Source organism: Stylophora pistillata, chromosome 3, assembly GCF_964205215.1.
Source record: "Stylophora pistillata chromosome 3, jaStyPist1.2, whole genome shotgun sequence".
In the NCBI taxonomy this organism is placed as follows: domain Eukaryota; kingdom Metazoa; phylum Cnidaria; class Anthozoa; order Scleractinia; family Pocilloporidae; genus Stylophora; species Stylophora pistillata.
The window spans coordinates 13,461,396-13,485,295 of record NC_142521.1 but is presented as its reverse complement, the minus strand read 5'-3'; the positions used below and the strand labels follow the sequence as shown (position 1 = coordinate 13,485,295).

Here is a 23,900-nt window from a genome sequence, read left to right as displayed (position 1 = left end):
GAGGTTCATCATACCTATTTAAGAGGAAAAGCTCCATCTAAAAAAATAATAATTCGCAAAATCCAGTGACATTTATAGAGTGACTATGATTATACGACGCGACATCCTCTTCATTGCTTCCCGCGAGAAAATGAGTAGAATGAAACAATCATGAGAAGTAAATAACAGGGCCAAGCTGAATAAAAAAGAAAAATGCTTTCTTAAATAGAAAAAAGTCACCGAGGTGCCCGCAGAATCTTTCTGCTTTGTTGCCACCGAAAAAAAAGGTTTAGTTGATGATTTCAAAAATAGAGAACAAGTTGCTTTTGAAAAGGCATACTTCTTCCATAGGTAATCGTAAACTGAACTTACACCAAGGGTGACATTTAGAAATTCCCTTACAACTTCACGACCCCTCAGGGTACATCGATCACTACGTACATTTTTCCAATTTAGAGAAATTAAACTTTGACCAACTATTCTGTAATGGATAGCTACTTCATAGTGAAACGCATAGAAAGATGATGATAAACGACAGGAAAAAGAAGAGTTATTCACATACTTGATTGCTAAAGTCATTGAGAAAACGGGGTAGTAATTTCACTTGATTAGCAGGTAAATCACACTGTGGACAATGTAGACAGTTTTAAATACTGTGGACAGTGTACATAGTTGTACCTGCTGTACACAGTGTACTGAGATAGTAGTACCTACTGTAGACAGTGTAGATAGTGGTAGCTACTGTAGACAGTGTAGATAGTAGTACCTACTGTAGACAGTGTAGATAGTAGTACCTCCTGTAGACAGTGTAGATAGTAGTAGCTACTGTAGACAGTGTAAATAGTTGCACCTACTTTAGACAGTGTAGATAGGTTACATACTATAGAAAGTGTAGATACCTGTACCTACTGTGGATACTGTAGATAGGTGTACATACTGTAGACAGTGTAGATAGCTGTATATACTGTAGACAGTGTAGATAGCTGTACATACTGTAGACAGTGTAGATAGTTGCATCTACCGTTGAGAGTGTAGATAGTTGTAACTACTGTAGACAGTGTAGATAGGTGTACCTAGTGTAGACAGTGTAGATAGCTGTACATACTGTAGACAGTGCAGAGAGCTGTACATAATGTAGAGAGTGTAGATAGATGTACATACTGTGGAAATTGTAGATGGTTGCACTCACTGTGGACAGCGTAGATAGTCGTACCTACTATAGTCAGTGTAGATAGCTGTATCTACTGTAGACAGTGTAGATAGCTGTACTTACTGTAGACAGGGTAGATAGTTGTACTTACTGTAGACAGTGTAGATAGTTGTAACTACTGTAGACAGTGTAGATAGTTGTACTTACTGTGGACAGTGTAGATAGCTGTACATACTGTAGACAGTGTAGATAGTTGTATCTACTGTAGACAGCGTAGATAGGTGTACATATTGTAGACAGTGTAGATAGGTGTACCTACTGTAGACAGTGTAGATAGCTGTACTTACTGTAGACAGGGTAGATAGTTGTACTTACTGTAAACAGTGTAGGTAGTTGCATCTACTGTAGACAGTGTAGATAACTCTAACTACTGTAAACAGTGTGGATAGATGTACCTACTGTAGCCAGTGTAGATAGCTGTACATACTGTAGACAGTGTAGATAGCTGTACATACTGTAGACAGTGTAGATAGATGTACATCCTGTACACAGTGTAGATAGTTGTACTTACTGTACACAGCGTAGATAGTCGTACCTACTGTAGACAGTGTGGATAGCTGTACCTACGGTAGACAGTGTAGATAGCGGTACTTACTGTAGACAGTGTAGATAGTTGTACTTACTGTAGACAGTGTAGATAGTTGTACTTACTATAGACAGTGTAGATAGTTGTACTTACTGTAGACAGTGTAGATAGTTGTACCTACTGTAGACAGTGTAGATAGTTGTACCTACTGTAGTCAGTGTAGAGAGGTGTACCTACTGTAGACAGTGTAGATAGCTGTACATACTGTAGACAGTGTACATAGCTGTACATACTTTAGACAGTGTAGATAGCCGTACCTACTGTAGACAGTGTAGATAGCTGTACATACTGTAGACAGTGTAGATAGCTGTACATACTGTAGACAGTGTAGATAGCTGTACATACTGTAGACAGTGTAGATAGCTGTACCTACTGTAGACAGTGTAGATAGCTGTATCTACTGTAGACAGTGTAGATAGCTGTACCTACTGTAGACAGTGTAGATAGCTGTACATACTGTAGACAGTGTAGATAGCTGTACATACTGTAGACAGTGTAGATAGCTGTACCTACTGTAGACAGTGTAGATAGGTGTACATACTGTAGACAGTGTAGATAGCTGTACATACTGTAGACAGTGTAGATAGCTGTACCTACTGTAGACAGTGTAGATAGCTGTACCTACTCTAGGCAGTGTAGATAGCTGTACATACTGTAGACAGTGTAGATAGCTGTAAATACTGTAGACAGTGTAGATAGCTGTACATACTGTAGACAGTGTAGATAGCTGTACATACTGTAGACAGTGTACATAGCTGTACGTACTGTAGACAGTGTAAATAGCTGTACATACTGTAGACAGTGTAAATAGCTGTAACAACTGAAGACAGTGTAGATAGCTGTACATACTGTAGACAGTGTAGAAAGCTTTACTTACTGTAGACAGTATAGATAGTTGAACCTACTGTACAGTGTAGACAGCTGTACATACTGTTGAGAGTGTAGATAGCTGTACCTACTGTAGATAGTATAGATAGCTGTAGATACTGTAGACAGTGTAGATAGCTGTACATACTGTAGACAGTGTAGATAGTTGCACCTACTGTAGATAGTATAGATAGCTGTACCTACAGCAGACAGTGTAGATAGTTGCACATACTGTAGACAGTGTAGATAGCTGTACATACTGTAGACAGTGCAGAGAGCTGTACATAATGTAGAGAGTGTAGATAGATGTACATACTGTGGAAATTGTAGATGGTTGCACTCACTGTGGACAGCGTAGATAGTCGTACCTACTATAGTCAGTGTAGATAGCTGTATCTACTGTAGACAGTGTAGATAGCTGCACTTACTGTAGACAGGGTAGATAGTTGTACTTACTGTAGACAGCGTAGATAGTTGTAACTACTGTAGACAGTGTAGATAGTTGTACTTACTGTGGACAGTGTAGATAGCTGTACATACTGTAGACAGTGTAGATAGTTGTATCTACTGTAGACAGCGTAGATAGGTGTACATATTGTAGACAGTGTAGATAGGTGTACCTACTGTAGACAGTGTAGATAGCTGTACTTACTGTAGACAGGGTAGATAGTTGTACTTACTGTAAACAGTGTAGGTAGTTGCATCTACTGTAGACAGTGTAGATAACTCTAACTACTGTAAACAGTGTGGATAGATGTACCTACTGTAGCCAGTGTAGATAGCTGTACATACTGTAGACAGTGTAGATAGCTGTACATACTGTAGACAGTGTAGATAGATGTACATCCTGTACACAGTGTAGATAGTTGTACTTACTGTACACAGCGTAGATAGTCGTACCTACTGTAGACAGTGTGGATAGCTGTACCTACGGTAGGCAGTGTAGATAGCGGTACTTACTGTAGACAGTGTAGATAGTTGTACTTACTGTAGACAGTGTAGATAGTTGTACTTACTATAGACAGTGTAGATAGTTGTACTTACTGTAGACAGTGTAGATAGTTGTACCTACTGTAGACAGTGTAGATAGTTGTACCTACTGTAGTCAGTGTAGAGAGGTGTACCCACTGTAGACAGTGTAGATAGCTGTACATACTGTAGACAGTGTACATAGCTGTACATACTTTAGACAGTGTAGATAACCGTACCTACTGTAGACAGTGTAGATAGCTGTACATACTGTAGACAGTGTAGATAGCTCTACATATTGTAGACAGTGTAGATAGCTGAACATACTGCATACAGTGTAGATAGCTTCACCTACTGTAGACAGTGTAGATAGCTGTAGCTACTGTAATCAGTGTAGATGGTTGTAGCTACTATAGACAGTGTAGGTAGCTGTACCTACTGTAGACAGTGTAAATAGTTGTATATACTGTAGACAGTGTAGATAGCCGTACCTACTGTAGACAGTGTAGATACGTGTACATACTGTAGACAGTGTAGATAGTTGCACATACTGTAGACAGTGTAGATAGCTGTACATACTGTAGACAGTGTAGATAGCTGTACGTACTGTAGACACTGTAGATAGCTGTACATACTGTAGACAGTGTAGATAGCTGTACATACTGTAGACAGTGTAGATAGTTGTACTTACTGTGGACAGCGAAGATAGTCATACCTACTGTAGACAGTGTAGATAGCTGTACCTATTGTAGTCAGTGTAGAGAGGTGTACATACTGTAGACAGTGTAGATAGCTGTACATACTGTAGACAGTGTAGATAGCTGTACATACTGTAAACAGTGTAGATAGCTGTACGTACTGTAGACAGTGTAGATAGCTGTCCATACTGTAGACAGTGTATACAGCTCAACATATTGTAGACAGTGTAGATAGCTGTATATACTGCAGACAGTGTAGATAGCTGTACATAATGTAGACAGTGTAGGTAGCTGTACATACTGTAGACAGTGTAGAGAGCTGTACATACTGTAGACAGTGAAGATAGCTGTACGTACTGTAGACACTGTAGATAGCTGTACATACTGTAGACACTGTCGATAGCTGTACATACTGTAGACAGTGTAGATAGCTGTACATACTGTAGACAGTGTAGATAGTTGCACATACTGTAGACAGTGTAGATAGCTGTACGTACTGTAGACACTGTAGATAGCTTTACATACTGTAGACAGTGTAGATAGCTGTAAATACTGTAGACAGTGTAGATAGCTGTACCTACTGTAGACAGTGTAGATAGCTGTAGCCACAGTACACAGTGTAAATAGTTGCACCTACTGTAGACAGTGTAGATAGTTGTACACACGCTAGACAGTGTAGATAGCTGTATATCAAACGTAGACAGTATAGATAGCTGTACCTACTGTACACAGTATAGATAGCTGTACATACTGTAGACAGTGTAGGTACCTGTACATACTGAAGACAGTGTAGATAGCTGTACGTACTGTAGACAGTGTAAATAGCTGTACATACTGTAGACAGTGTAAATAGCTGTAACAACTGAAGACAGTGTAGATAGCTGTACATACTGTAGACAGTGTAGATAGCTGTACCTACTGTAGACAGTGTAGACAGCTGTACATACTGTAGACAGTGTAGATAGCCGTACCTACTGTAGACAGTGTAGATAGCTGTACATACTGTAGACAGTGTAGATAGCTGTACCTACTGTAGACAGTGTAGATAGGTGTACATACTGTAGACAGTGTAGATAGCCGTACCTACTGTGGACAGTGTAGATAGCTGTACATACTGTAGACAGTGTAAATAGCTGTACCTACTCTAGACAGTGTAGATAGCTGTACCTACTGTAGACAGTGTAGATAGCTGTACCTACTGTAGACAGTGTAGATAGCTGTACATACTGTAGACAGTGTAGATAGCTGTTCCAACTTTAGGCAGTGTAGATAGCTGTACCTGCCATCACCAGTTGTCAACCCTCAGTCTTACAGTCCAGGCGCTGCCTCTCCCGTTGACCATACCATGGATGATTTCGCTACACAGCCGCCCTGCCCTGATCCTTCCCCAGTGGAATATGCAGCCACCTCAGCGGTGCCTTCTCCGCCTGCCCTACGGAGATCATCGCGCACCCGCCGTCCTCCTTCTCGTTTTGCAGATTATGACACTGAACTTTGAACACCGAACTTTGAACACTGAACTTTGACTCGCCCGCGCGTGTCAATTTGTTAGTTAGTCTTAAGTGTATTTTAAATTGTTTTTAGTTCTTGTTTCTCCTTAAAAAAAAAAAAAAAAAAAAGAAAGAAGTCACGCCAGTACCGGTCAGCGGTATCTGGGTTGAGCATGCGCTTTGAAGGGCTTCTCCTCGTGGCGTCGGCCATATTGTTTGTTACTCGTTCGGAGTCTAGTTTTCCTGTTGTGATTAAAGCCTTCCACTATCTGGACGTGCCTTGGTTCATTGTGTTAACTCTCCTACTGGCGGTAGACAGTGTAGATAGCTGTACATACTGTAAACAGTGTAGATAGCTGTACATACTGTACACAGTGTAGATAGCTGTACCTACTGTAGACAGTATAGATAGCTGTACCTACTTTAGACAGTGTAGATAGCTGTACATACTGTGGAGAGTGTAGATAGCTGTACCTACTTTAGACAGTGTAGATAGCGGTACTTACTGTCGACAGTGTAGATAGCTGTACCTACTGTAGACAGTGTAGATAGCTGTACCTACTTTAGACAGTGTAGATAGCTGTAAATACTGTAGACAGTGTAGATAGCTGTACCTACTTTAGACAGTGTAGATAGCGGTACTTACTGTCGACAGTGTAGATAGCTGTACCTACTGTAGACAGTGTAGATAGCTGTACCTACTGTAGACAGTGTAGATAGCTTTACCTACTCTAAACAGTGTAGATAGCTGTAGATACTGTAGAGGGTGTATATAGCTGTACCTACTGTAGACAGTGTAGATAGTTGTACCTACTGTATCCAGCGTAGATAGCTGTACATACTGTAGACAGGGTAGATAGCTGCACCTACTGTAGACAGTGTAAATAGCTGTACCTACTGTAGACAGTGTAGATAGCGGTACCTACTGTAGACAGTGTTGATATCTGTACCTACTGTAGACAATGTAGATAGCTGTTCCAACTTTAGGCAGTGTAGATAGCTGTACCTACTGTAGACAGTGTAGATAGCTGTACCTACTGTAGATAGTGTAGATAGCTGTATCTACTGTAAACAGTGTAGATAGTTTTACCTACTGTATACAGTGTGGATAGCTGTACCTACTGTAAACAGTGTAGATAGCTGTACCTACTGTAGACAGTGTAGAAAGTTGCACCTACTGTAGACAGTGTAGATAGATGTACCTACTGTGGCCAGTGTGGATAGTTGTACCTACTCTAGAAAGCGTAGATCGGATAGTTGTGCCTACTGCAGACAGTGTAGGTGGTTGTACCTATTATAGACGGTGCAGATGGTTGTACCTACTGTAGACAGTGTAGATAGTTGTTTCTACGGTAGACAATGTAGATGGATGTACCTATTGTAGACATTGTGGATAGATGTACCAACTGCAAAGAAACTAGGTAGCAACTCCATACAGTGATATAATAATATAACCTACATGAAGTATTTTACAGAGTAATTATATGCTCTTCTACTATGCGACATATGCCTCCCATCGAGATTAATGCATGGTTCGCGTACAGGGAAGGTGAAATAGTCGTCTCTGTGTCCTCGACACGAAGTGGAAGAACCCAGTATTAAGTACATTCTTCGACGTGATGGTGTCGGATTCGCTGAGAGAGTAAACCTTTTGTTACCAGGCCTTAAGACGAAGTCCACACCAAGTCAAGTTTTAAGAGGCGAGTTGTTTGAAGTTGCTCCTGAGGCTGAACAGCCTACAGACTTAACTAGAGTAGCTGTTGTTGGAATTGAACGTAAATCATTGCGTTTGGAATTTCCTACGGGGGATATGACTCGACTAACTGAGGAAGACACCAACTTGCTTTTAGCAATTACTTCAGCTGAATTCAGATTCCGAACGTACTTAAATTGGAAACGTATGGAATTTGGAAGACAATTGTCAAAGGGAAGTACTGTTTTCGTTGAAGTGAAAGGCATCTCAAAGTTTTTACCTGGTATTGTCCGGTACAAAGGTGAATTACCGCCTGGTCTGGGAACTTGGTTTGGAGTGGAGCTGATTGTAAGTAGTTGTTCAGTCATTTCTGACCGTTAGGATTTCTGGAGGGTGAATTTAGTGTGTATTTAATTAAGCCTGGGAGAAGGTTGAACGGAATACCTTTCTTCTTCTTTTTAGCTATCTAACCCTTTAGTTAGATACAATGAAATATATGAAGCTCATATATTTTGAACTGCGGTATTAGATACGTATGATGCACGATCCTCGCAGTAGATAGCGCTATTTAAGCAATAGCGAAAATCAGACCTGAAAAAAATCAGGCCTGTACGGGATTCGAACCACTGACCTCTGCGATACTAGTGCAGCGCTCTACCAATTGAGCTAACAACCCAACTGGGAGCAGGCTGTTAAGTTGATTCGTAATAAACCCGTGAAAGTGTTAAATCAGATACAATGAAACATATGAATTTCATATATTTTGAACTGCGGTATTAGATACGTATGATGCACGATCCTCGCAGTAGATAGCGCTATGGTAAAAATAGAAGACGAAACAAGACCAACCACATTTAGCAGCAGAAGAAAAGACAATAGTCTGTTGATGTAGCGGGAACTCCGGTACATCAGCGACCCCAGAAGCTGTTCAGCTTTAAACATTATCTTGTCTAAATAAAGGTGTTATTATTATTATTATTATTATTATTATTATTACTATTATTATTATTACATGTTAAATTACTTTTGCTAAGTAAACAGACTTGATCGCAAGTGTTATGCAAGACTGTCTCCGTACCATATTCTAATATTTGTAATTTAGAAGTACATCAACCAATAATTAGTGATTTTTCCTGTTGTTGTTCGTGAAATGTGTTGAGATTTAAGGTATATTGATGGACACAGCCACTGCAGGTTAGATATGCTGTTTGGCCATGTTCATATTGCTATTTCTGTTGAAGTTTACAATGATAACATCACATCATCAGACATACCCTTCCTACAACCTCATGACTTTTTAATTACTCCCTAGATTTTTTATCAGATTCCTCTCACCTCCTTCCTTTACAGCCTGGTCCAAATACAGCTTAACTCATAAAAATACTTGGTGATATCACACACCAAAAGGTCTAATAAGGTGGATTTATCTATCAGTTGTACAGTAAAAATGAGGATGTATATACCAGTATGCATTTTATTTTTTTAACTCGGTTTTCATTTTTCTTTAACCTAATTTAATTTATGATCTTCTTCAAAAAAGTCTTTATCAACAGCCTTCTGTTGGCAGATGGATTAGGTATACTAGCATTTTTTAAGCCATTTGATTAAGTTGTGTGAGCTAGCTGCTTGCATATTCATTTGAAATGTTTTGGTAGCCATTTATTTTAAATATCGACCTGTTTTAATGGTATGAGGCATTGGTTGCCTGAAAATTTGAATCAGTTTGAATAGAAAAGCAAGTCAATTAACTAGCAAAGCACTACAGTGTCCATTTCAATGCGTTGGTTTCCACACAGAAAAAGTTGCTCCAACTGTTGAAAACAACATTATCGGATCAACATTGCTCTGCAAAGTCTCTCTTATGTGGTAATCTGCCAGTAAGGATGATGTTATGTTTTGGCTTTTGTTTTGTTTTCTTAACAATTTTTCACCAAAGTGGAGGTGAATAGTGATAGAAATTTACCCTGCTGTTTCGTGGCTTGGCAAATATCCACCACTTTCATCAACACTAAGGTGATAATTGTTTTTCTACATGCCACACGCCTTGTAAAATTATTTTACTTCTGTTAATACACCAACAAGTGGTCCCAATTCAAATTAAATTTTTGATGCATTATTTTGACTCTTCAGCTACTTGGAGGTGAATAGCACTAGCTAATCACTTCTGAACCAGCTAATCAGTGTGCACAGAAAGTGCCATTCACATGTGTGGTATATATTAGTGTTTGTGGCTGACTCAAAAGCTTAATTTGCTCCTTTCAGCCACTTCACACCTCTTATTCATTTGATGTACCTTTGCATGTCTTATTTTTTCTGTTTTTTTTCTTTTTAATTGAGTGAAAATTATATATTAATTAAAATAAGTATAAATATATAACTTAGAATTAGAAATTGAAAAATCATACTTTCTTGATGGCTCCCCATTATAAACTGAGCCAAGTGATTTGTGCTCTAATTATATACTTGAATGGAAGTGATAATGATACATGTAAGGATGAGTATGTTTTTGTAGTCATGATGAAGATGATAGCAATTACACAGATGATCATCATCAGTTAATGATTGGTACATGTGTTTTTACATATTTAGAAAAATCCAGGGTCAGGAACATGTGATGGAAGATTTAGAAGCAAGCGATATTTTACCTGTAGACCAAACTCTGGTGTTTTTGTTGGACTGGACAAATTGTCACCTCGAGAAGATAAAGATGACAAAAAACCTTCAAAAACTACCAAAAAAGATGAAAATAATCTTGAGTCACCTCTTAAGGCTTCAATACTGTCATTTTGCAAGGTGAAACATGAGCTAAGGTCATTTCAAGGAATTGATGTGGTGCTTAAGCCTGATGAAAGAGTTGTGACATTTATAAACAATAGTCCAGCCAGAGGAACTGTGCGATATATTGCTGAGGAGAAAGATTCAACTGGAAATTCTTTCATAATTGTTGGCCTAGAACTGGTAGGTAGTTCAAAGTATTGACTTAATCGTACATGTCTGTGTGCATACAAGATTCAAGTGGAATTGTGTACACAATTGTAGAATTAGAAATGGCAGGTAAATCGCAATTCTTGACTTAATTGTACATGCCGGTTTGGACTTGTAAAGAAAGTTGCAAATACTTAGGTTAACCCTAGTACATCACGTCTTTTGGATTTAATACGATTACTTTGGGAAAGAAACTGCTAGCAAAAGTCTCCCAATGCAGTTGAGGTTGATAATAGAGTTGTGACATAAACTAAGGATAGTCAAGCAAGAGGATTAGTGAGCAATATATTGACGTGGAGAAAGCTTCATTTGGAAATGCTTACATAATTTTAGGAATGTAACTGGTAAGTTTGCTAACATGTTATCCATCTGACTGAAGGACCAGGTGCTAGCACAAATGCTATCCTCACAAAATGTTTTGTTTTTCTGTTGCCTTCCCTCACTTCAAAGTGGGTCAATCGTTTGGGAAAAGAGGAAATAAGAGAAAAGAAAAAAAATTTTTGATCATTGTAGCCTGAGTTTAGTAAATGCCCGGATGTGTTCATTTACTTGACATCTGTTTTTGTATTCAAAATGTCTAGAGTGATAATGTACAAGCTGGAAAATTAAATATAAACGATATCTTGAATCTTGATTTTCTTTTTTCAATAAGGTTAGAATTAAAATTTAGTCAACTATGAAATTATGCTGGTCATTGGAAAAAAAAATGTACCCAAAAAAAAATTTGTTCAAAGGATACGAAAGGAAACATTTCATGAGGATGGCTTATTCAAGGGTTAACAAGATTGTTTGTGGTGCATTTAACTCTTAGTTTATATCTTGGATATAATGTTGTGATGTTTTATCAGAGTCTTTGTTAGGGCCGAGGATGGATCCCTTTTGTTAAAACCGAGTTAAAAAACTAAAATGCATACTGGTATATACATGCTCTTTTTTACTGTACAACTGATAGATAAATCCACCTTATTAGACCTTTTGGTGGGTGGTATCACTATGTATTTTTATGAGTTAAGCTGTATTTGAAGGCTGTAGGGTTCATTTGGCCATCTTTTGACTAAAGCTCCAGGAGAACATTACCACTAGGATTTTGAAGTTTTGGTTTTCAAAGTGGATGAAACCAGATGGGATAGAAAAGGGTTGATACATGATGCATAGCAAGATTTATGATTTCTGAACCAGCATGAGACATGATTTGCCTCCTGAAATATATGTGACTCCTGAATTTTTTTTTTAATTTCCTGGAAACCTCATGGTTTCCCTGAAACCTTGTGTACAAGAATAGACATTTAAGTTTTCCCTTTAAAATTTGTGGATGAAACTAGATCAGGATCATCTCTCTGCTACCCTTCCCACATTGCAGCGCAAAATTATGCGGTGATTTTCGATTCTTCACTGTGTATACTTTCAACTGTCTGTTCTGTTTACTGAGACATTCTAATTTGAGATTTCTGGTAAAAATTAAATCCTAGAACTCAGAAATAAGCCAATTTTTCATGATTTATTATTAAGTTGATTAATAAAAACTATGACCTGAGAACTTCGAAACCACCTTAATAACAAAAAAACCCTTAAAAAAAATGCTAGAAAACAATCTTGTATGTAACCTAAATTAGGCTTTCTCACATTATTTTTTCACTTGAGGAGTTTATAGAGGTGTCACCAAACCATTCTGCCACCCCTACTGAGAAAAAAATTTAATTTTCCTGATGACAATTTTAGTTTTGACACCCGCCCTCCATGCCACTGTGATCAGTAAGCATGGACACAAGACCAGCTGAAGCCAGGGTACTGTCTAGAGGAAGGAGCTAGGTGAGAGGAATCTGATAAAAAATCCAAGGAGTGACTAACAAGTCATGAAGTTGGAGGAAGGGTACATCTAATGATGAGATGTCATCATTGTAAACCTCACCAGAAATAGCAATATGAATTAACATGGCCAAACAGCATATCTAACCTGCAGTGGCTGTGTCCATGGATGTACCTTAAATCTCAACACATTTCATGAACAACAACAGGAAAAATCACCAATTATTGGTTTATGTACTTCTAAATTACAAATATTAGAATATGGTACAGAGACGGTCTTGCATCACACTTGCAATCAAGTCTGTTTACTTTGTAAAAGTAATTTAACATAACTAAGGACCTTCTGCAAAACCAAATTACTGAGTCAAAAGCTTTTACTAGCCACGTATAATTGTGCTTTGATCTTCCCAGCTTAGATCGGTAGGCTGGGGGTGCACCACCTTTCTCAGCCTCGTCCACGTGATAGTCTAGTGACGATAGCTGTTCTTAGATGGAGTTATGATTCCCGGAATTGTTGAAAAAACTTAACGTACCCGATAAAGGGATCGATAATTACCTGCAAAATGATTCGGAATTTAACCAAGTTAGGCCAGCTTCATGTGCATAGAAGTCAAAGGGTCAGGCCACAGATAGACCAGCTAGCTGTGACGGGGAGGGTAATCTTTTGAATATAATATAAATATCTTGTTAGGCGTTTAGTTGAGTAGTATCGCCGAGTATGTTTACGAGTTGTGCCGTATTTTGACGAGCCCGAAGGGCGAGTCAAAATACAGCTAACGAGAAAAAATACTCAGCGATACTACACAACAAAACGTCTGATAAGTTATTTATTATCCAACACGCCAAATTGTGATTTCAGAGCGGGCGCATTTCGCGGATATTTAGTTACGTGGAGTACGTGACAGAAGTATGCGAAGCGGAACGGAATTGGCGCGTTATCGTGTTGCTGTTTCTATTTTCTTCAATACATTAAGGTGGCTCGATAGGCCAAAAAATCATAAAAACTTCATATTTTTGGAAATAAGTTTCTGGGCACCAACAGTCATTGTAGTTTCAAGAAAAGTAAGTCTTTTGTAATTTTTCCCATGGCTATTGTATGTTTTTCAACTGTTTTTGGATCTGTTTGAGCGGTTGCTATGGAAACCAGCATTGTTAACGCGTCGTTTTCCACCAAAAAAAGCCAATGATTTCAAAGAAATCTTCACAGGAGTGACCAGAATAGATTTCAGGGGCCTGGTAAATAGTTAGGCCCTAAATGAGGACATTGTGTGCTGATACATGACGTACTTGGCATGAGAAAAACGTGTTCGCTTGTTTACGATCTATCTACTGAGAGTTGAAGCGAATTATGCCTCCAAAAAGGAAATTTAGGAACGTTAGAAGAAAAAAAAGGAGGTTTACAGGCAACAAGTATACTAAGAAAAGAAATTCTGAAGAAATGGAAGGAACTGATGATCAGGAATCAGTGAAAGAAAGCGAGGAATCAGACATCACCGATATCGAAGATGAAAAGATTCCGAAAAACATCACACGGAATTCTGATCGTACTAAATCGATGCCTGCTACCCTGAGAAAGTTGGACGATAAGTCTAGCGATTCTGGAGACCCTGAAAACGATGAGGAGGAAAAGATGGCAAGTATAGAGGGTTTTCGTTTGATTGATATCTCTGTACTTGCTTCAGTCTTCGAGTCATTTTGGTGTCCGATGTGTAAATATGGCCACGTCACGTTCGAGGAGGATTGCAGCGCCAAGATGGGTTTTGCTACTCTTTTTGTGCTAAAATGCACATCCCAAAAGTGCAAATACTCGAAGAGGTTTTTTTCCTCTGCTAAAATCGAAGGGAGTCAGGCTTATGAAGTCAACCGAAGAGTTGTCCTTGCTACAAGGAACATTGGAATTGGACACCAGAGTCTTGTAAAATTCGCTGCGGTGATGAACATGCTACCGCCCATGAACGAGAACTCTTATCGAGATCATGTTGCCACAATTCGCAATTCTGCGGAGACTGTAGCCAAGGAGAGCATGCAAAATGCAGCTGAAGAGGCAAAAGAATTTTATGAGCCAGGAGAAGATGGGGTCTTTGACATTGGAGTGTCAGGGGATGGAACTTGGAGAAGAAGGGGGTACTCTTCAGCTTATGGGGTCGTCACTGCAATATCCACAGTTACTGGTAAAGTTCTCGATGTGGAAGTAATGTCCAAAGAGTGCAAGGAATGCATGGTTTGGAGAAGCAAAGAAGGAACTGTTGAGTTTCAGGAGTGGTGGGAAGGACACCAGCATCTTTGCCAGGCAAACTATTTTGGTTCTTCGGGGTCGATGGATGCTTCTGGAATGCTTGCCATATTTGAACGGTCTGTTCAAAACTACTCTGTTCGTTATACAGAATTTCTTGGGGATGGAGACAGTAAATCCCACAAACTTATTGTTGAAGAAGCCGTTTATGGGCCTGTTGAAGTAAGAAAATTGGAATGTGTGGGCCATGTCCAGAAACGTTTGGGGTCGCGACTTCGCTCACTGAAGAAGAGAACTGGTCAGACACGTCTTCAAGATGGAAAGTCAATTGGCGGAAGGGGCAGGCTAACAGACAATGTCATTGATAAACTGCAAGTATATTATGGGAAAGCCATTAGGAACAATACTCATGATATCCAAGCTATGGAGAATGCTGTAATGGCAATTTGGCATCATACACAGTCAACTGATGATAGCCCAGATCACGACCTGTGCCCCCCTGGAGAGAGTTCATGGTGTGGCTTTCAAAGGGATGTTGCACAGGGGACCTCTGATTATAGACATAACCATCCCCTTCCAACGGCTGTGGCTAATGCCATCTATCCCACCTTTGAAGCCTTGAGTGAGCAAAGTCTGCTTGCACGCTGTCTACATGGTGGTACGCAAAACCAAAATGAGGCCATCAATGCCCTTATCTGGCAGCGTGCTACAAAGGAAACCCACTCTGGGCTAGCAGTGGTGGAACTTGCTACCTTCTTGGCAGTCTCACATTTTAACAATGGCACTATTTCTATCATTTTAGTTCTTCGAAACCTGGGAATTGACCCAGGATTTCATTGCATCAAAGCTTGCCGAAAGCAAGATCATAATCGAATTCGCCATTCTCGCCGTAAAAGCTCTGAGCAAGCCAAAAAAAGGAGAAAACAGATCAGAAACTTCAAAAAAGGTTACAGTGACACTTTAGAGGCAATAGAAGGACAACAGTATGGTGCTGGTGCCTTCTAACATTGTTTTCAACTCTTGACTGCTTGCCCAATGATCTTGTGAACTTTATTTGCTATTTTCTAATTTTCCGTATTTCAGAGGTTTTGAAACCTTGTGACAATAATATCTCAAAAAATATTTACGATAAGTAGATCAAATTTTCACAGCATCTCAAGTGTCAATAGCTGTGTGCAATGACCTATTTTTATAGTGTTTGGACTTCTCACTCATGGGTTATGCCTTGTAAATTGAAGTGTAGTCAGGGTTATTTTTTGGTCTTTCTTTGTTGAGAGCTAATTCATGAATGCAACATAGTACTTACCTCAAAGTAGGTCATTGCACAGCTGTGATACAGTACAACAAGCACCTGAAGTTTTAGCTCTATAGCATAAAGCAGAGTAGAGATATCTTTGCCAAAAAACATACCTATTTTTGTCTCTCGGAATTGGGTGTGGCTAGAATAAATGGTGTGGCTCCTCTGAATTTTATGGAATGCTCTCCTAACTTAGTGGAAAGTAATGGGTAAGACCTATTTAAGTTTGTGGCACAAGTATAATGATATGATTTAAAGTTTAAGTGTTGGTAAAATTGTTGCCAAAATGAGCATTTTTAGACTATCGAGCCACCTTAAGAAACTTCCTGATGTCTAGCAGTTTTTCTTCGCTCGATTCATATAGTAAACTTGGATTTATATTTACCATCCATTCCGACTCTTCGTCGTCAGAAATATGATTTAAACTGTCCACCATTTTCTTTTTCGTAAGTTCAATCCAATTCTTCGCTTGCGCGATGCGAGAAAACCTGTCTCATCGGTTCTCTGGAGTAAAAATACCGCGTGATATTTGTACTCGTGTATGGTGTTATCTGTACTTTACGTAGTGTAGTTATATAATAAAAAGGAATATGTGACTTTTGGGGATACAGGCTGGGCGATAGAGTTTAGGCTAGTTATAAAAGAACGCCCAGACTTTAAACTTGGAATTGGCAATGTGGTGTGTTAAAAGTAAGCGTGTTTGTCTGTCACATCAAGGATGAAAGACTGGGATCTGGTTGTGGTAAAAGATTTGGCATTCAAAAGTTTGTTGCCAAGAGAGATCATGCAATATTTGTGCCATTGGAAACTGCCATACCAGAGGTGGACTTTGATGAGTACCCTAAACAAGCTGCAGGGCAAGAAAGCTCACCCGTAACGTCATCTGAGAGAAAAAGAGAACAAGTTAAGGGTCTAGAAAGATGTCTGAGAGAAAAGGAGCAGCAAGTGGCTCATTTCCAAGCACAACTGAGAGAAAAAGAACAAGAAGAAGGAAATATACGGAGCCAATTGTATGAAAAGGAGCATCAACTGACATACGTCCAAGGGCAGCTTCAAGAGAAGCATAAACAGTTGTTGAACTCGGAGTTACAAATAACGGAGATGGAAGAACAGATGACAAACATACGAGAACAGGTACGAGAGAAAGATGGACAAGTAAGAGCGATGACGGAGAATTTACGAGAGAAGGATGAACAGCTAGTGAATTCAGAAGGACAAGTGAGAGAAGTGACACAACAGTTGGTAAATGTCCAGGCACAAATACAAGAAAAAAATGAAGAAACGGCCAATTTACTGGCTCAAACTGCGGCTCTACAACGACAGCTGGGAGTAAAAGATCAGGAATTAAATGAAGTACAGCAAACTCTCTTAACAGCGCAACGAGCGTTAAATGAACGTCAGCAGTCACCTGACTGGGTCATTTCCAGAGATCAAATTCAACTGACGGACAAAATTCTTGGTCAAGGAGGCTGGGGAGTTGTTGTCGAAGGCAAGTATTGTGGATGTGCCGTAGCTGTGAAACAAATCCACCAACTGATTCTCTCTCCACACAATCTGAGACTGTTTGAACGAGAAATGGACATTGCTTCAAGATGTCGCCACCCTTGTTTACTGCAGTTCATTGGAGCAACAAACGACGAAGGAAGTCCATTGTTTGTAACAGAGCTCATGGAACGAAGCCTACGAGCATTGCTTGGGCAGCGATCTCTCTCTGAGTCAGAAATCTCAGTTATTTCCCTGGATGTCGCTCGAGCACTAAGCTACCTGCACCAAAAACAACCCTCCCCGATTATTCACCGCGACGTAAGCAGTGCAAATGTGTTGCTCTGGCGGTAGGGTGACCAGTGGCGAGCCAAGGTATCAGATTATGGTACCGCTAATTTCAGGCAGTATACCATGACAGTTGCACCTGGAAATGTGATTTACAGTGCCCCTGAAGCCCTTACTAAGAAACAAACAGTCAAGGTAAAAAGTTATTTATGTCTTTCTGTCATTCTCATAGTAATTTTGTCATTCATGTGAGACTACAAAGAATTTTTGCCTTAAGAAAACTATCTAACCGTACACTGATTACCGGCTGGATGCTCCACTGCTCTCCCTATGGAAACTGTTTCCTCATGTGGTGATTAGTAGCACCAAAATATGAAGTGTGTGGAGAAGACAACATTTTAAGAGTGAAGTTTTATTTCGCAACACGACGGTCTAAATTTTTCGTGCTCACACACACTTTGAAAAAAATCTATTTTTTTTAACGAGAACTGCATATAGTTATAAATTTAATAGGAACAAAGGATGTTACATCTAGGGAAAAACCATATTATGCAAAAGGCATGTTACAACAGGGCTCGTAGTCAGCTAAAGATGTGCCACGAGCGTGACACATGAAAAAAAAAACGGTCTCCCTCAAACTATGACGCTCAATGTTGAACTTCAGAAAATGTGAATGCTATTTAACAATTATTCCACGAGCGCGCGTTGGATATGAGATGATAGATGGCCAACGAGGAGCGTAGCGCCGAGTTGGCTATAATCATCTCATATCCAACAAGAGCGAGTGGAATAATTGTTTTATTAAAAACGTTAAACTGAATTATTAAATTTTATTAAATTTTTAGCTCCCTTTTAATTTTAAGCTGACGCATACGCTTACCATATTTGTTGATTTTGGTATATAGGCTCATATACCATCATGGCTAAGCCAATTAAAAGTCTTGAATTGCATTTTCCAATGATCCAGTTTCTAATAATATATGATAGACATCTATGAATACTACAAGGATTAGCAATGTTTTGGGTCAAAGCTTCTGTGAGAATATTTCAGACTGAAAACATTACTGATGTGGAAAATGGCTTTATTTCTCTGATTAACTGTTTTTTAATTTTGGTGTGTGTGTGTGTGTTTTTCCAGGTTGATGTTTATAGTTTTGGGGTCCTTCTCTGTGAGATGTGCATCCGGGAACTCCCTGATCCTGAGAGGCGTGACGAGCAAGTAGCAAGAGTGATGAACGGCGTGCTTCGTGGTCTCATCCGGGGATGCCTGCAAACAGAGCTTGAGACAAGACCAAGTATGGAAGATGTAATCAGTCAACTGGAACAACCGATCTAAACTTTTACCACGGCACTACTATAAATGTAAGCCAAAATGCGCCAGCGCAGTGATTTGTTTATCGTTTCTGTCATTATTGTCAGAAGGAGTCTCGACAAAAAAGGTACAGTCAAAGTGACCCAGGTGCAGGTTTTTTTGTCATTGCTCCGTTTTTATATGCGTAATGCCCTTTTGAAATGGTCTAATTTTGTTTGGGAGCAAAACTGCGTAGATTTTAATTTCCATTTTTTGACATACGTTTAGGCTGAAGAGAGAGTACTTGAGAAACTAAGCGCTCAAAATTTTCTCGTTAGTACGAGTTGTTAAGGTACCTTCATGAACGCAATTTCTTTCAGCAACCGGAGAACCAGCAACTGCAACATTGTACTTTTTTTAACAAATAACTATATACAAACCAGAAACAGAAATACTTTTGAAGTCATCGTAATAATGCTCATTGATTCGTGTTTATTCAAACTATTCAGCCGTACATTGATGAAATTGATGTTTACATAGAGTAGTGGTAAGGTATATCAATTATTAAATAACCCTTTAACCCTCAGAAGTAATTAACACGTAACTTCTCCATATAATATCCATACATTATCCAGCAAACAGGTAGCGAGAATACTCAAACATTTTAGGTTTAGGTTATCTTGATCTAACACAAAATTCTCTCAACTGACAGACAAAGAAATATGTAGCAGCTAGAGGGGAGAATTAACAAGCAGATCTTTAATTTGTTTCAGAGCTGTGTGCGAGGTGCGTTATTAAGGGTAACTGCACATCGGATCTCTTAAGTTACGAGACAATATACATACGGTGAAATAGAAAAAAGGTTTTTAGCTTCACCTTGATTTGATTTCAGTAACATGAATGAAAAAGAAAGAAATACTTTCTAAACGGAACGAAACGGAATCATGCCTACTATGTAGGTATGGTAGACGTAGTTTTAAATTGATGTCATTTTCAACAGCTTTTGTGGGATATGCGAAGAAAAACCGACCACCGTCAAACAAAACAAAAACAAAAACCGACGAAATTAAAGAATCGTTTGTGAAGCTATGTGGGAGGAGTGCTTGCAGAATAACAGACCGTATAGTAAACTAGGTAGCTTATGTTTCTTACAGGAAATCAGGTTTTTAAGCCGCGAATGGGTAACGTTGTTTCTCATTTATGTTACTAAGCATGGAAGTAGGTAGTGAATTTTTTAATTTATTATTGTTTCTTTTCTAGCAAAGAGAGAGTGTTACTATAAAAGGTAGAAATAATTCGACTCAGATACAAAAGCCGAAGCAAAAAGACAGGAGAAACCTTCATACTCGAACTGGGAAGTGAAACGATAGGCATTTCAAGAAAAGTGTTTCCAAATATCAAAGGGAGAGATAGGCGAATGTGCATGTTGTGCATAAGAACAACTTGCTACTATTTGTTACTAGCAAAATTCGTTCGTGAAAGGTGATTGAGCCAAAAATTAATGCAGCCACTCAAGCTGTGAAATGCTATTGGATATGATGACCGACCGTATACTGTCTGTAGTTTTACTTGCGAGAAATGCTGAACTGCGGGCACATCAATAAATCGACACTGCCATAGCGTGGTCTGTACTCTTACAGACAACGTCATCACAGTGGGTAAAATTTTGCGGACTCACGAGGTGCAGTGCGTGACACGATGCGTGACACGTCAACGCGAGCAGCGTCTTCTGTAATTTTGTCGGCAACAGCAGTAATGTCGCAATCTGATTTGCAATCAGATTGCGACATTACTGCCAATTGTGGTTAAAAAAAAAAACTCAAGATCCTCATGTAGTGTTGTTAAATTATTATATCAATTGAGGTATCAGCTCAGTACCAGCACTTACTCAATATTGCGGTGGTAACAAAATCGTTATAAGTTTCGTATCGCGATTCAACCTTTGGAGGTTAAATCAACATACAAAACGAAAGAAGAAGGAAAGAAATTGATTAAGACCAATCGAAATTCCAACTTCACATTAAATAAATTTTTCTAGCGGTTATTAATATTCCCAAAAATTTCATGGCATTTAATGCCAAAATAGAGCGAACAGAAATATCATTGCAAAAGAGGCCCGATTATTCATCCAAACTTTCCAAGGCCCTAAAAGCGAAGTGACTAAACCGCTTCAAAGAGGTGTCTCTCTTGTGCTTAAAACCATTAAAGGATACTTTGTATTAGTTAGCAACTATTTACCCAGGTGGAGGTGGCCAGTGGTAGATACTTATCGACACTGAGGTGAATTGTTTGTTTTAGTACGTACTAAAGCTGTGAGATAATTATAGCGTAAGATGATTTGAATTCATTTATTTCTGCTACGTATACAATATTTTCGGTCGCAAATTCCGCACGTGGTGAATATCTGAGGTTAGGAGTTTGGGTAGCCAATCAGAGCGCGCTTTCAACGCTATCCTCTGTTTTATTGTATACTGATGCTTGTTAAGAATAGTTCGTTGTAAGCGGGACATATTACTGTAATCATTTGTTTTGAAGTCACTTTTTGCAGCTGAAGTTAATTGAACGTAACTTAAGCAGACTAAATTCCCGATTGCGGAACAAGTCGATCAAATTATTGATAAGAAATAGCAGAGCCTCGCTTCAAGTCAAAGACGATATGTAAAAACCAATCCTATTGCTTAATTTTTAATCGAGTATAGCTTTCTTGTACTTTTGCGCCCAAATGTTCAAAGGGCGGATAGCGCTATGCAACGGATAAATCGCTACCCTGTGGATAAGTGGTAACAAAATGTGCTGCGCTATCTATTGGATAGAGTGTTATCCAGTGGATATGCATTATTAACCAAGCGTGAGGTTAAGATGACTGGTTATTGGCCGAGTTCTCTTTTTTACACTTTTATGGACCTCGACTTCGTCTCGGTCCATAAAAATTCGAAAAAAGAACGAGGCTATTATCCAGCCATCTTGACTGAACAAGCTTGTTTAATAAAGGATTTATTATATTGCAAAACGACTTCGCTTTTTTAAGAATTAAGAATGATTTGTTTTTTTTGAAAGCCGGGAAAGTAAGCTAACGGTGTTTGTAGCACAACAAACCCACGATGGTCGTTTCTGTTTTCTATGTTGACTATCTTCTGCCGCTTTTTGCGTTTCCATCGCCGTCATTTTCCTAGAATTACGAACGTAGTTCCTATTCAAGTTTTTTCATGCGCGGGATCAATGCAGACAATCCCGAGCAGGCAAGATGGGCCCATCTAGCCCGCTCATGTAGCCAATCAGAATACAGGATTCGCTTCAACCTGCCCACGGGCGCTGCCAGCAATGTAATAGATAGCGTTATCCAACCTTCAAACAACAAGGGCCAGATCTCTTTGCTATGTACCCCCTCCTACTGGACCTGAACCTTCTAATGTTAACCTTGTGAATCATTGTCTGGTAATCTTGAATAGTAATAGTAATAGTAATAATAGTAATAGTAATCAAAGTTTAATGTCTTCACGTGGGGCATGGTTACCCATATTGCCCGAGCCAGAGGCTCATGTATGAAACGCAAGACAACAACCCACCCATCCCATCCCAGGGGAGGACATCCATCACACAGTAATCTCGTGCGAGGGAAATTAACGTCTCCTACCCCTAACCCTGCAGGAGACGGGACCTCAATTTATTCGTCCCTATCCGAGAAGACTAGAATATCTAAACCATTTCTTGATGTTATAGAAAGGCAGCATATTCTTCTTCTGAATTATTTTAAGACCTTAAGTGTTGGTCCGGCCGGGGCTCGAACCCTCGACCTCCCGCACATCAGTCCAGCGCTCTATCCATTGAGCTAACCGGGAGGCGGTTAGCTCAATGGTACAGTACTGTTCCCTTATATTGTAGCATTACACGTATGTCAATTAAGTGCAGGTAATCTTGAATCCAAATTCCAGAGTGAGAGAATGGTTATATGGGCAGAGGTGGTCTAAAGAACGTAATGAATGAATACTTAGAAGACTAGCTACGCACGTCTCCTGCTTCCTTTGTTTCTCGTCAAATGGGAGACGTCTGCCCGAATGCTAACTCTAGGGTGCTCATCGTCAGTTCCTTAGTCTACAGCTTTGTTCCTTCTTGGATGAGAAAGAAGAACTGGAAGAAAAATAATCTTAATGGTCTCCGCGAACTGGGCAATACAATACAAGTGTGCTATTAAGAGGCTGTTAGAAAATTGTATATTTTTTTCAATAAAATCGCTCAGTTTTCAATTATGTTGTTGGAAACGTTTGACGATATTCGTAGGAGATTTAATAAGTCTAAATCAGTCAAGGGAATAATCTCGTCCCCAGAACTCCACTTTGATTGTTTGCCAGCTGTTGTTCGCACCGTCCATACCCTTTGCAGTGTCTCTAGCTGAGATGCCTTCTTGATCGCGACTTTCTAGAGGAGACTGTGGGCAAGTTAGTCTACTTCGCAGCCGTTCTATGGGATGTCATCAAAAAAGCGGTTAAGGATGAGAGTAGAAGGAAGACAAGTCTTTCGTCGTTATTGGGTTCTCCCCCACTTTCCCGCTCTGACCAACGTATCTTACTTTTAATTTCCTTTATTGGTCATTTGACATCACCGTGTATTTTGGTTTTACCGCACTCGTGTTCCTTTTACGAGGCTGTTAATCGTCTTAAGGTGATTCCTCAGAAGAAAAGTTCTCGAACAATTTCTTTTTAACGTTTCCTAAATCTTCCTACCAATGTTTGTTTCGAAACTACGATAAAAAAGATAGGTGATAATTAACAATTATTCCACGAGCGCGCGTTAGATATGAGATGATAGATAGCCAACGAGGCACATAGCGCCGAGTTGGCTATAATCATCTCATATCCAACAAGCGCGAATGGAATAATTGTTTTATTAAAAAAAAAAAAACGCCCCCAAGATATCAGACAAATCTTCTCGACTTTATTTTGTAAGAAGAAACCGGATGTTACGATGTAAAGATATTAGATTATGGTATATCGGTCCATAAATGGCTAAGCCAATAAAAGGTCTTAAA

At 39.3% G+C, this 23,900-nt stretch overlaps 2 protein-coding genes across 2 annotated transcripts; both read left to right on the top strand.

Moving 5' to 3' along the window:
- Positions 1 to 7,311: 7,311 nt before the first annotated feature.
- LOC111335877 (uncharacterized) lies at positions 7,312 to 17,774 on the top strand. Its single transcript, XM_022941872.2, has 3 exons — positions 7,312 to 7,840; positions 10,082 to 10,450; positions 16,531 to 17,774. The coding sequence occupies exons 1-3, from the start codon at positions 7,610 to 7,612 to the stop codon at positions 17,647 to 17,649; spliced, it is 1,719 nt and encodes a 572-aa protein (XP_022797607.2). The 5' UTR covers positions 7,312 to 7,609; the 3' UTR covers positions 17,650 to 17,774.
- LOC148734604 (uncharacterized) lies at positions 13,244 to 15,983 on the top strand. Its single transcript, XM_088755533.1, has one exon. It carries the CDS (start codon positions 13,632 to 13,634, stop codon positions 15,519 to 15,521), a length of 1,890 nt encoding a protein of 629 aa, XP_088611659.1. The 5' UTR covers positions 13,244 to 13,631; the 3' UTR covers positions 15,522 to 15,983.
- Positions 17,775 to 23,900: the final 6,126 nt, after the last annotated feature.